Source organism: Poecilia mexicana, unplaced genomic scaffold (genome assembly GCF_051168715.1).
Source record: "Poecilia mexicana isolate PSO_F unplaced genomic scaffold, ASM5116871v1 scaffold_11, whole genome shotgun sequence".
NCBI classification, from domain to species: domain Eukaryota; kingdom Metazoa; phylum Chordata; class Actinopteri; order Cyprinodontiformes; family Poeciliidae; genus Poecilia; species Poecilia mexicana.
Genome location: NW_028263380.1, coordinates 10070951 through 10082315, shown reverse-complemented (window position 1 = coordinate 10082315; position 11365 = coordinate 10070951). Strand labels below are relative to the sequence as shown.

The 11365-nt window shown below is 42.5% G+C and overlaps 2 protein-coding genes across 3 annotated transcripts; both read right to left on the bottom strand.

The window, feature by feature from the left end:
* On the bottom strand, positions 1-635 carry LOC106923574 (C-type lectin BpLec-like). The gene has a single exon (XM_014996689.2). The coding sequence runs from the start codon at positions 574-576 to the stop codon at positions 91-93; it is 486 nt and encodes a 161-aa protein (XP_014852175.2). The 5' UTR covers positions 577-635; the 3' UTR covers positions 1-90.
* A 1004-nt stretch (positions 636-1639) lies between these two features.
* On the bottom strand, positions 1640-11314 carry LOC106923570 (uncharacterized). Of its 2 annotated transcripts, XM_088010149.1 has the most exons (17): positions 8962-11314; positions 8734-8867; positions 8510-8617; positions 7330-7374; positions 7182-7208; positions 6090-6161; positions 5898-5960; positions 5793-5819; positions 5478-5522; positions 5154-5189; positions 5002-5082; positions 4801-4897; positions 4556-4698; positions 4347-4466; positions 3826-3955; positions 3350-3452; positions 1640-2714 (listed from the first exon to the last, which is right to left on the bottom strand). In XM_088010149.1, exons 1-17 carry the CDS (start codon positions 9062-9064, stop codon positions 2645-2647), a joined length of 1404 nt encoding a protein of 467 aa, XP_087866275.1. In that variant the 5' UTR covers positions 9065-11314; the 3' UTR covers positions 1640-2644. The 2 variants fall into 2 exon arrangements, with proteins under 2 accessions (XP_087866275.1, XP_087866276.1); XM_088010150.1 differs by lacking the exon at positions 3350-3452.
* Between the last annotated feature and the right edge of the window lie 51 nt (positions 11315-11365).

Here is an 11365-nt window from a genome sequence, read left to right as displayed (position 1 = left end):
TTTCTTTTTTAAATTAATTATAGAGATTTATTTCATGACTGCAGACACAAGTTAAATTGGACAGCAGATTCAAATGATTTTTTTCTGCCTCTACCGACAAGCGCAGTGCTTTTTACAGACGAAAGAGAATGTCAGTGAGCACACATAGTCATTCCACTTATAGTGCGTGTACATGTTGGTGTGTCCACAGTTTTCATTTTCTCCTGCATTATCTGGTTGTCCTTCGTCCCAAAGGAGAAAATCCAATTTGGACCCATCTGACCACATCCAGGATCCTTCCTTGTGGAGATCGCTGAGTCCAATCCAGGTGAAGGCCTGAGTAGGATCATAGCTCTTGATCATGACATTGACAAAGTTGTGTTCCTCCAGACTGTGGATGGACACCAGGTTGCTGTCCACGGACCGACAGTAGAGCTCCGCATCAGCCCAGGTCATCTTTGTGGCGATGTACTTGTAGCAGCGGCCGTTGAAGCTGTACCAGAACTCTGGACAACTGTTTCTCTCTAGCACAAGTTCACCCCCGTTCGAGGGAGACATGGCAACCAGAGCCAGGCCCAACAAGAAGAGCAACGACATGTTGGAGTTAGAAGACAAAAAAACGTAGCTTGGTGTTGATGGCTTCCTGAACTTCACTGATGGATGTTATGAAGTCATCCGCCTCTTATCGTGTTTTTAAGCATCTCACACAGAGAGGCGTGTGCTCGATTGGTGAAGTTTCATTGGTCAAATTAATTTAGCAAAAAAAAAAATAAAAATAGATAATTATTAACCTCACATTTCCCTTCAACCTCCAAGAGTTGTATCACCCTAAAGCTAATATTTAATCTTTTTAACTAAAAAGAAAGTTTTTCTACTGCAGTATGTGATTGTTGATTGTTTCCCTGTACTTTCACTAGTTATTCACATTTCTAAACTCTAAAGTAAAATAAGTCATGCCACATTTGTTACTTTATCTTGTCCTGAAAGCACACAGCAATGTAGGTGATTTATCTTGTTTTTTTTCATGACTGCAAGATTACAGGGGCAACGTTCTGTGTTTTCCAGAACGGGGCAACGTTCTGTGTTTTCCAGAACGGGGCAACGTTCTGTGTTTTCCAGAACGGGGCAACGTTCTGTGTTTTCCAGAACGGGGCAACGTTCTGTGTTTTCCAGAACGGGGCAACGTTCTGTGTTTTCCAGAACGGGGCAACGTTCTGTGTTTTCCAGAACGGGGCAACGTTCTGTGTTTTTCAGAACGGGGCAACGTTCTGTGTGCCATTTTAAAGCATATAGCGTAACTATGTTACCTTCAGTTGCTATAAAAATGCTATACATATCAAATATGACAGGAACAAAAATACACCCATTTATCCATCTTCACCAGGCCTGTGCTAAAGAGAAAAGAAAGAGAAATCTTTTAGCACCTCAAAAGTTGTGAATAAAGAGACAGAGTCTGGACCAAGCAAAATAAAAAAGAAGGAAGTGAGATCATGATTATTTACATTTGGGCTTTTCATAGCTAATGCAGGTGAGACATCTATGAATGGAACAGTAAGCACAGTAACAGCAAAATGTTTGCATGAAATAATACCAATGAAGTGGTTTGGGGTGACGCTTTTACCTTCTCACATATCTGTTGTTATTCTTAACATCATTAATATTTATTTAATAATCACTTTCTTTAATATAACCAGGATAACAGACATTTGAACAAAATGGTAAAGAGCATTATTTTTTCGCTCCATTTAAATATTCTCAATACAATAGTTGCAGAATAAATCATTGGACTTTATGTTTGTTGCAGGTGAGGAACAGGACTGTGTTTCTGTGCTGCAGAGATCCATCCTTTGAATGAGAAAAGCAACAAGTGCAGGAATATTTACAGGAATATCTTTAGGAAGCTGCTGCAGATCTTTTTCTTCTGCTTGGCTGCTTTCCACACAAGCCCCCGACATGAAGATCAAGTCTTTATTAGTGTTATTGTCTTATCAAATGTACACTTACATTCATACATCATGCTGCTTCGGTAACCGTATGTCATTACTATGTTTTTGCTAAAGGACATTCGTGTTTTCCTGTCGGATTGTTTGCAATTTCTCTGCTAGAGGAGACACAATATGGCTACAGGGCTGAACAGATAAAGCAGTCTTCTGTGCGCTTATACACATTTGCATGCAATATCACAACATTGCACTTAATAAACACGTGTTTTGTTATACATTGCACAGGAGTAAGAACATTCAGGCGCCTTAGGTTTGCATACTACAATACGATACAACCCTTTTTTAACGTCTTGTGGGAAAGAGCACATAGCTTATTTCTGCATTAACAGTCAGCACGTCTTAAACAGTGTAAGTATTTGACATGGTATGATTATTACATCCTTAGAATGTTTCCCACCATCACTAATGATTTTATAACAGTGCTGCAGCCCGTGGAGCTGTTCTCGGAGGCACGTTCAAGCCAAACCTCAAGGTGTGGAGGGTACTACAGTTGATGTGACAGAAAAAAAAAACATTCTTCCATGACTTTTCATGCCTCGGAACAGGCACATCAGCTTCGCTTTAGTGCAGTCTTTCAGTGCATCACTTGTTTGTTTCAAAGCTTTGATACTCCAGAGGAAGTACTGAAGTACGATTTCTGCATTCAGGGAGGCCTTCTGTATTCAGGTGAAGTACTTGCAGCCAGTAGAATCAATGAGGCAGGACTCGGTGCATTTAAGCTGCCCAAAGGACCTGCAGAAGCATAGAGAGTGGTTAAAAATGAATGAAATGTGCCGTTTGCTAACATGAATATGAAAGCGGGGCTAGCTTAAAGAAGTCGGGGAGTCCCGATAAAAATGCATGAAAATATGTCTACCTCTGCAGCTCAGTTTAAAAAAATAATAATAATAATTTAACAATATTTCACGTTTACAAAATGTTGCACTTTACAATCAGTGATGTATTAAAATATTTCAACTCTCTCACAATCCTCAAATTTTTCTTGGGTCCTCATTTTGTAGTTATCTCTTGACTTGGCTCTATATGTAGCTTCATTCGTCTTCCCATTAGCTTAAACAGACTGAGAGGTCCATGCTAAGAAAAATCAGCCCCACAGCATTATGCTGCCACTACCTTTTTTTTGATTCACGCCACAATTGTGCACCACTTTGTGTTGGACTATGTCAGAAAACTCCAATAAAATACATCGGAGTTCGTGATCGTACCGTGGCACGACTGGAAAGAAAATTCAAGGTGTATGAATTGTTTAGCTTCCTTTTATCGAATGATCTTAAAATCTGTAATGAAAGTTGCTGTAATAAAAAAAAAAAAAAAAAAAAAATCCAGTAAAACACATTTGTACATGCTCTAAGAATCAGTTAGCGTACCCGGGAAGATAGGATTTGCAGGTCTGGTAACCAAAATCTTTCCCATCGCACTCTTCTATACCCTCATGTCGGTATCCATCTCCACAGTAGGCCCACTTACAGTCTGCAGGGGGTGCGGGATAAGAGAAAATGTGAGAACGCAACGGAGCGGGAGAAAGAAGACGTTACTAATTTCTTTGGCACAGCGACCCGTGTTCGGTGATGCCAGCAAAGCATTTTCCTGCTAATTTAATTGGATAGAGGCAGAGCGTAGTGAGAGGCTGGCAGGGAGAGGGAAGGGTGAGGGATTAATAAAAGATCAAGGAAAGTCTTTTAGACTGCGCCACATGAGCACAGGATCCAGTGGCATGCTGTGGCTTTGCTCTGCAGCATACTTTTATTTTTTCCTGTGGCAAAAATCTAGACTAGTTTATAGTAAACCTGGTGCATAATTAACTGAAATGAAACTGAGGATACAGTCTGTGCGTTTTACTTACTGAGACAAGCGTCTGTGACGATCTGGTTTCCGTCGTCGCACTCTTCCCCGTGCTGGATCTGCACCTTCCCGTCCCCACACACACCTACTCTGTCTGGGACGGTCTCCGTGGACTGGAATGGCTGAAAGGGCTGCAGGGACAGAAAATATGAACGGTAACCAGGTGTTGCTATCCAGACTAGAAGAATGCTAACACGAGATCATTTTAGAGACTAAGCATATTCTGCTTTCAAGCTGAATGTTCGAATGCACAGTGCTTTTCAGATGTATTACCACTGTCCACATTGCATTTGATTGAGATTTCATGTGCTAGACCACAAGGGGTCTGCAGCCTTTACAGTCCAAAGAGCCATTTTTACCCTCAGCATGCCATGGAATCAAAGTAAAACAGTAAAACTGTTATATGTGTCACCATGGCCCAGTCAAAGTTCAGCATTCATATCCAATCTGTGCTGTTCTGCGTTATTCCCTTCTTTTTTTTTTTTTTTTTTGCAAGACAAGTACACCTTTGAGTCTAATTACCTGTATGGGGCTCCAGCCGTCTTTATCCTTATAGTAAAGCATCCGCTTATCTTTCCTTAGTACGATGGCGTTTTCAACATGAAGGCGGCCCATCTCCTCCTCGCTGTTCACCACAAATATCTGCATAAAGAACCGGAGAACACTCACAAACTTAATGGCCACACTGATGACACGATTTCAGTTTGCACCGTCATCACCCAGAGTCTCACAGCAGTGAGTTTGTTGACGCCTCGTCGCGTCGTGTAGTAGTTTCCAAAGGGGGCATTATTTGATCCAATTACAGTATCGCAGTCACAGTGACCTGGTGGTCCAGGGAGGCCCTTCTCTCCTTTCTCCCCCACCAAGTAGAGACCTGCAAAAAGGGTGCATGGATAATGCATACAGGGGTCAAAATAATATATAAAGGTGAAAACAGGTGTGTGTTGTGTGTGTGTGTGAGAGGTGGTCACAGTACCTGATGCTGGAGGCCCAGGTGGGCCAGGGAGGCCATTGGGACCTGCAGGTCCTGGGGGTCCCATGACACCTGGGGCCCCTGAATGTCCTTTGACACCCTGTTGCACAAACAACAGCAGGCCAAATGTAAACACAAACGCAGAGAACTGTCACTTTTATCATGTACAATTTTAGTCACACAAACAGTACAGAATTTCTTTACCTGTTTGCCTCTTTTCCCTGGTCTCCCAGTTGGTCCTCTCTTCCCAGAAACACCCGGCTCTCCCTTTGGGCCCGCCTCACCCTGAGAGAAGAGCATAGGTCAGGTTTCCGACTAATTTTTAATGTGAAAATTCCTGACAGTTTATCCAATACCTTCTGCCCGAGCATCCCAGGCAAACCAATTGAACCCTGGACAGAAAAGAATAGGCAAAAAAAGAAAAAAAAACAACAACATATGGTTAAACTAATGTAGTGATAAAAAATAAGTATTACTACAGCAATTTAAATCAACTGTCGTGCATCAGGCTTTCTTTACTTGGAACTTTTAGCTAATTGGAGAAGATGCTTATATTGTCGATCTTTAGGTCCACTGGAACGCAGTATGAGCAGATTATCATAGAACCAAACAGAAGAACTAAATGCAAAGACACAACAGTTCCCAGGCGACTTCAGGACCTGCAGTGTAAACAAACAGACCTTGTCCCCTTTCGGTCCTGCAGAGCCGCGGTCGCCTCGGTCGCCCTTGTCGAAAACAAAAGATTGAAATGTGTCAAAATTCAATTAAAAACAGAAAGCAGCAAGCATTTGCTGGAACTTTTTCCATCAGCGGGTCAGTCGTTGATATTATTCTGTTGCATAAATGTAACTAGGTAGGCTGTAAATTACTCCACTGTCAGGAGGATCACCCCCCCTCCCCCCATTTGGTGAGACATTATTGGTTGTTTTCACATTTCCAACTTCTTTTGGGAACAGTTACGGTTTGGTAGGAAGAACGTCTGTCTCTAAGCTCACCTTGTCACCTTTGTAACCAGGTAAACCCTGGAAAGACAAGCAGAGAATGTTAAGGTTGACCTTGAATCTACCCGGCTGTTTTCATGATGGAAACATTTCTCTGACCTTTATTCCCGGCGGACCTCGCAGCCCTGGTAAACCCATGAGTCCCGGGTCTCCCTTTTCTCCCTTATAACCAATAAAATAAATCAATCATTCCCAATATGCAGATGTCTATGAGACATATTTCTCCTGTGTGCCATTGTAGATAGGTGTACCACAGTACATAGTGATATATTTGTAACTTATGGCACTTACTTTGGGTCCTTGTGGACCAGGAAATCCTGGAAATCCTGGTGTTCCTGGAGGACCGGGAGCACCAGGACGGCCCTGCAGGAAAAAAAAAACAAGTGCCTATTAGAAATACTGATGCATATATATATATATTTTTCACTATTTCTTGTCATATTATAACCAAAAACAACATCACTACCATGATACACTGTGGCAGAATCATGCAGCATGCTTTTCTGCAGCAAAAACAAAGACGCTGGCCAGAACTGGGGAGAAGATAGGGTGGAGCTAGATGTGGGAAAATCTGGAAGAAATCTGTTCAGACTTGTATTTAGAAAACAAACAAACAAAAAAAATATGCATTTTCCCTCCCTTACACAGCAACCTCGCAAAGGCCTACCAAAAAAAATTAAAATAAATAAAAATCTGAATACATCACAGTTTGTGGTTGGAACATAACAAAACAGAGTATTGGAGATAAAAAAAAAAGCTTACATCTTCCCATGTATATTTTACAGGGGAAGAGTGCAGTCTTCACGCTATACTCGACTAAATCTGAAGCAGAGACATATGAAGAAAGAAAGGCAGGATGCAAAACCTTAATGAGGAACAGAAATAAAGCCCTAATTAGTCCCACTCTGCAGCTCTCCGCTACCTAAATGAAGAGACGCATCCTCACATCTTGTTTACACGTGAACTGCATTCCAGAGCCGCAGCCCCGCGCTTTCGTTCGGCGGGCCGTGTGTAAGGCTGCGGCGTCTAGAGGCACGGTGGACCTGCTGTGTGATTTATCATGGAAAGCAAAAGCACTTAGGAAGATTAAAATGCACAAGCAGAGTGCTGGCAGAGGGGCTTGATCAGCAGGACTTGGGTTCAGTCGTGGAGGTGAATGGGACCAAGCCAAGGAGAGCCGGAGAGTAAGGGAAAATGAGCAGGGTACCGAAGGATGCCCCAGGAGATCAAGCTTCAAAGCTGAGACTAATGTTGCGTGACCCATTTAGTAACGGGAGGAGAATTCCGGGGATATTGATAAACAAATCGGATTATAGAGAGGGAATGCTTGGAAGAGGATAGAGAGGGGTATGAAGGAATGCGTGCAAGAGAGAAGCTGCTCACCCTTGCCCCCGGACGTCCAATTTCTCCCTGGAGGACGACAAATGGAAGAAGAAGAAGAAGAGATGTCATTAGAGCGCAGGTGAATGCAAGGACAAATTCCTTCGGCGGAAAACTGATTAGAGGCATAATTCTCAAGGAGAACACACACCTTTCTCCCTTTTGGTCCCCTTATACCAGGCAATCCAATTTCACCCTGAAAAATGACAACATTTTTATCCAGCTTGTGTGACCTATACTGAGGACAATACATTTGCAGCGTGATCAATAGTAACAAGGTTATCGAAATTCCCGTCTATGCTTGCTTAACAATATTTCCATCTACTGCTTTAAATGTCCGTAGCTATCCAATGCAACATGATTTAATCAAAAGCTAATGCACAGGGCCCGGCAAAGCCATTTTACACCCTTTGACCCTTTCTATATTTTGCCCAAAAAAAAGCATCCCATCAACATGATGCCGACAGCACTATGTTTCTGATACCACAAATTATGAATGCAGGAAATTACAGTTCAGAAGTTATACAGTTAGTAGACAGAATATACTTAAGGATAACATTGTGGAGAAGCTAAGGGTAGGGCTAAGTTTCAACCTTTATCCCAAGAACTGGATCGGCACAGCTGCAAACCAACAAAGATATGGGCATCCACCTGATCTGGACATGTGGAAGAAAGTGTTGTGGTCACAAGAAACCAAAGTTGAAACTTTTTGCCCTACAAATTAACACCTCTCACTGCACCATCCTTGTGGTGACACATGGAGGAACCAGCATCAAGTTGTGGTGATATGTTTTTTTGTTTTTTTTCCAAAAGTGCACCGATTGCAGTTTTCTGGTCAATCTTTAAAGAGCCTAACCTGCCTATTCTGATTTAGACTGATACTGATACTGATTTTTTTTTTGGAAATGACTGACACTGTCAGGTGTTATAAGGTTACAATACACCTTTAATGTTCCAGTCTTATTTTACTAAAAAATACTGAACAATGCACATGGCACAAACTTTTTTACCTGCACATGAGGTAGTGCTCTCAAACATAAATGAAATGTTTACATGTGACCCGGTGGGCGGGTCTGTCAACTCAGCCCTCTCTCAAGGCAGAGACTTCCATATCTTTTGTGGAGATCAGTGCAAGATCCATGGATAAGATCACTTTGATATTTGAGAATCGGCTGATCACCAAAAGCTAAAGAATTCAGGGCTGATCAATCAGTGAACCCCTAGTATCTTCAGAAATACATTGAAGTTTGTGGCTACATTGGAAAGAGTTCAAAAGACACAAATATGTTTTCAAAGCACTGTAAATGTAATATGTTGAGGTGAGTCCTTACCTGGGGTCCTGGAGGTCCTGGGGGTCCTGGTGAACACTCTGGGGTTACATGTGTATTATCCGGCCCTTCACCTCCGAAAATGGTTGGTTCCAATAAGCTCAGTGCGTCCTTCATTTCACCAATCGTGTTAGCACATAAATAAAAACAACAGCTCCTCAATGAGTGGCCATCAGTGGGAATGGAAGCACAGGCCAACGGGGAGAGGGTGCGGTACACAAACTTACAGGCGTGCCCCTTTTCCAAAGCCGAGGAGGAGGAGGGAAGAGCGGCGGTGGAGGAGGCGACATGAGACAACAGGGGTCAAACCTCAACGCCTCATCCAGGAACCTGAGGGCTGGGAGGACGCCCCTCTGCATCGCTGCGGCGAAACACTCATGTTACACGGTCTACCGTTGCATCACATCTGGGCCTGTTTCCGTTCTGCAGCACATTCTCACAGCTTGATACCTTACCTGAGTGAGGCGACAAGATGCCGTCCAGGTAGGAGTGATGGGATAAGGCCCAAGCGGGACACAGAAGAATGGGAAGGGACAATGCAATTTTCATCAGCTCCATGCTGCCTGTTTGCCGTCCCTGAAATGAACACAAGCTCTCCTAAGCACACGCGCTAATCCTGCAGTCCCCTGGCAGCTGTCACTTTTCCTTTTTCCTCCCTTCAGAGCCCCCAGCCCCACCCAACCCAACCCACCCTCTGTAGGCTGTCACTGCTGCTCTATAAACTTGTTGAAGCCCCTCACTGCAGCAGATGCAGCCACCGCTGTAATTCCAGCCGTGCACATACGCCCTCTGTGCCAGAATTAGACTAGAGAAGGAAGAGGGGGTGTATCACTAGCATACAGTACAGACACATAAGTCATGCAACTGTAGTAATGGGTCCATTCAAACACAGTTTGTTAGAGTGAACACATATTTCAGCACTGTTGATCAGTGCAGGGATGTGATTAATCAGGATGATCCCCCAGTTTAATGTTGCCCTGCTTTGTATAAGCGATACAAAGCAGGTCTCGGTTCATCTAATGTACATGAACCAACATTAGAAAAGTGGCATCAACAGGCTCTCTCCTACCTTGCACTTGAATCTGATTGTGTGGCACCTGCAGACACGCTGTCTGACGCTCCTCTCGCCTAGAAGAAATGAAGCGCGCTGGGCAGAGGAGGCTTCGCTGACATTCACCGTGCAAAAATTTGCAACCCTGATCAATCGGATCCTACTTATCGACCTCCTCCTTCCATCTGCCGGTGAATAACACAATATTTAAAGGAATGCAGTTTTTTTAAGCCCCTCTTCATCCTCCTCCTCCTCCTCTTCCTCCTTCTGGCACTGAAATGCCCAGCAGAAACCACAGAGCAACAGTGCCTCAGTCCCGCCGGATCGAATGGATCTGATGTATCTGTTGTGCCATCCGGATCGACTTCAGATTCGCCAGGACGGATCTGACACTTCTAAGGAGCGTCTGCACGCTGGTCTGGCGCGATTTGTTGCGCTTTAACGGCCTCTTATTAGAATAATAGCGCCCTCTGCTGGGTATTTTAGAGTAAGACATAAAATCTATATTTACATGTAACGCTTCAAACACGAGGAGCAAACTCCTACTGAGGGCCAAAATGGACCAAATAAATAAATATTTCAGTTTCTCCTAAGGTAGATATGAAACAAAAACACTTGCAGATCACAAATTATGATTTTGAATATTGCATGTTAAAAACATACATATTCATTTCATAAGACTCCACAGTGGTGAATGTGTGGCTTGTTCAGCCTTGTTTGTCACAGTTATAGCTGTTTTAAACATTTTAAATACGTGCACATTTAGGCGGGACATTTTCCGACTTATTCAGAGCAACACACGCGTCTCACTCCAGTAGCATGCTCACGTATGGTGGAGGTTCCAAAAGCTGAGGAGACAGGACCTCTTTTAGGATTGGGAAGTGTTGGATCTTGAGTTTTTTCCAATGCATTTGACCAACAATGGCGATTAATGCAAAACATGTGCTATGCGTTTTGAAATATATAAGAGAAAAACATTGTTTAAAAATGGTTGAAAGCAATGTACTCGCTGTTGATGCCATCTCCATTTTCTCCATACTCCTGTTTGAATCCCTCATTAGAAATCCTTGTTTCCCTACAAGGTGTCTGGGATATAAGACTTCTCCTCAGTTTTTTTGTGATTTGTTTTGTTTGGGGTAAATTCTTGTCAACTGTCAACTTTATTATATTAATGCAATAATTGTGTTGCTGGTGGTTTTGTTAAAACAATTACTTGTTGACAGAGTTACATTCCTCGATAAAGAAATGTACTCATGCTGAAAATTGGGTATTTCTATCGTTCTCCTATTGTATCTGCAATAAAATCATTTATTTGAGAGTTTTCCACAAAAAAACCCTGAAAGGTATGTTGAGGAGAAATAGAAAAAAATGATATAGCTGATTATGTTAAATCTGAAGAAAATCAGAATGTAATTGCAATTATCACCTCTTTACAAGGTTATTTCTGCGACATGCTAAATTACATATAAAAATGTGCCTACGCAACACATTCGGTTGAGCTTCCTGTCCTCAAAACAATGACTGTGTGAAAAAGACAAAGTTTTTGTCTACAAAAACACAAGCCTGTATGACACTATAGCCTCCAACATCAACTAACAATAAAACCAACCTTTTCCATTGATGCAACGTGAAAAAGGATCACAGTGTGAAACTTGTAGGTCAAAAAATAAAGTTAGGCAAAAAATGCAAAATAAGAGCATAGCATAAAAATGCAGCTCTTGTGCGTGTGGCAGTAAAACTTTTGCTTTCTGGAATAGTTGCAAACTGCAGGCGGTGTGACTCATGGCCATTAAAAACAGGCAGTTCCA

What these genes read in the sequence shown, in the direction of transcription:
- LOC106923574 (XM_014996689.2), bottom strand. Translation starts at nt 576, where the DNA reads ATGTCGTTGCTCTTCTTGTTGGGCCTGGCTCTGGTTGCCATGTCTCCC.
- LOC106923570 (XM_088010149.1), bottom strand. Translation starts at nt 9,064, where the DNA reads ATGGAGCTGATGAAAATTGCATTGTCCCTTCCCATTCTTCTGTGTCCC. An exon ending in TTTGGAAAAGGGGCACGCCT is followed by an intron (nt 8,618 to 8,733) that starts GTAAGTTTGTGT and finishes GGTGAAATGAAG; the next exon opens with GACGCACTGAGCTTATTGGA. An exon ending in TGCAAATCCTATCTTCCCGG is followed by an intron (nt 2,715 to 3,349) that starts GTACGCTAACTG and finishes ATGCTTCTGCAG; the next exon opens with GTCCTTTGGGCAGCTTAAAT.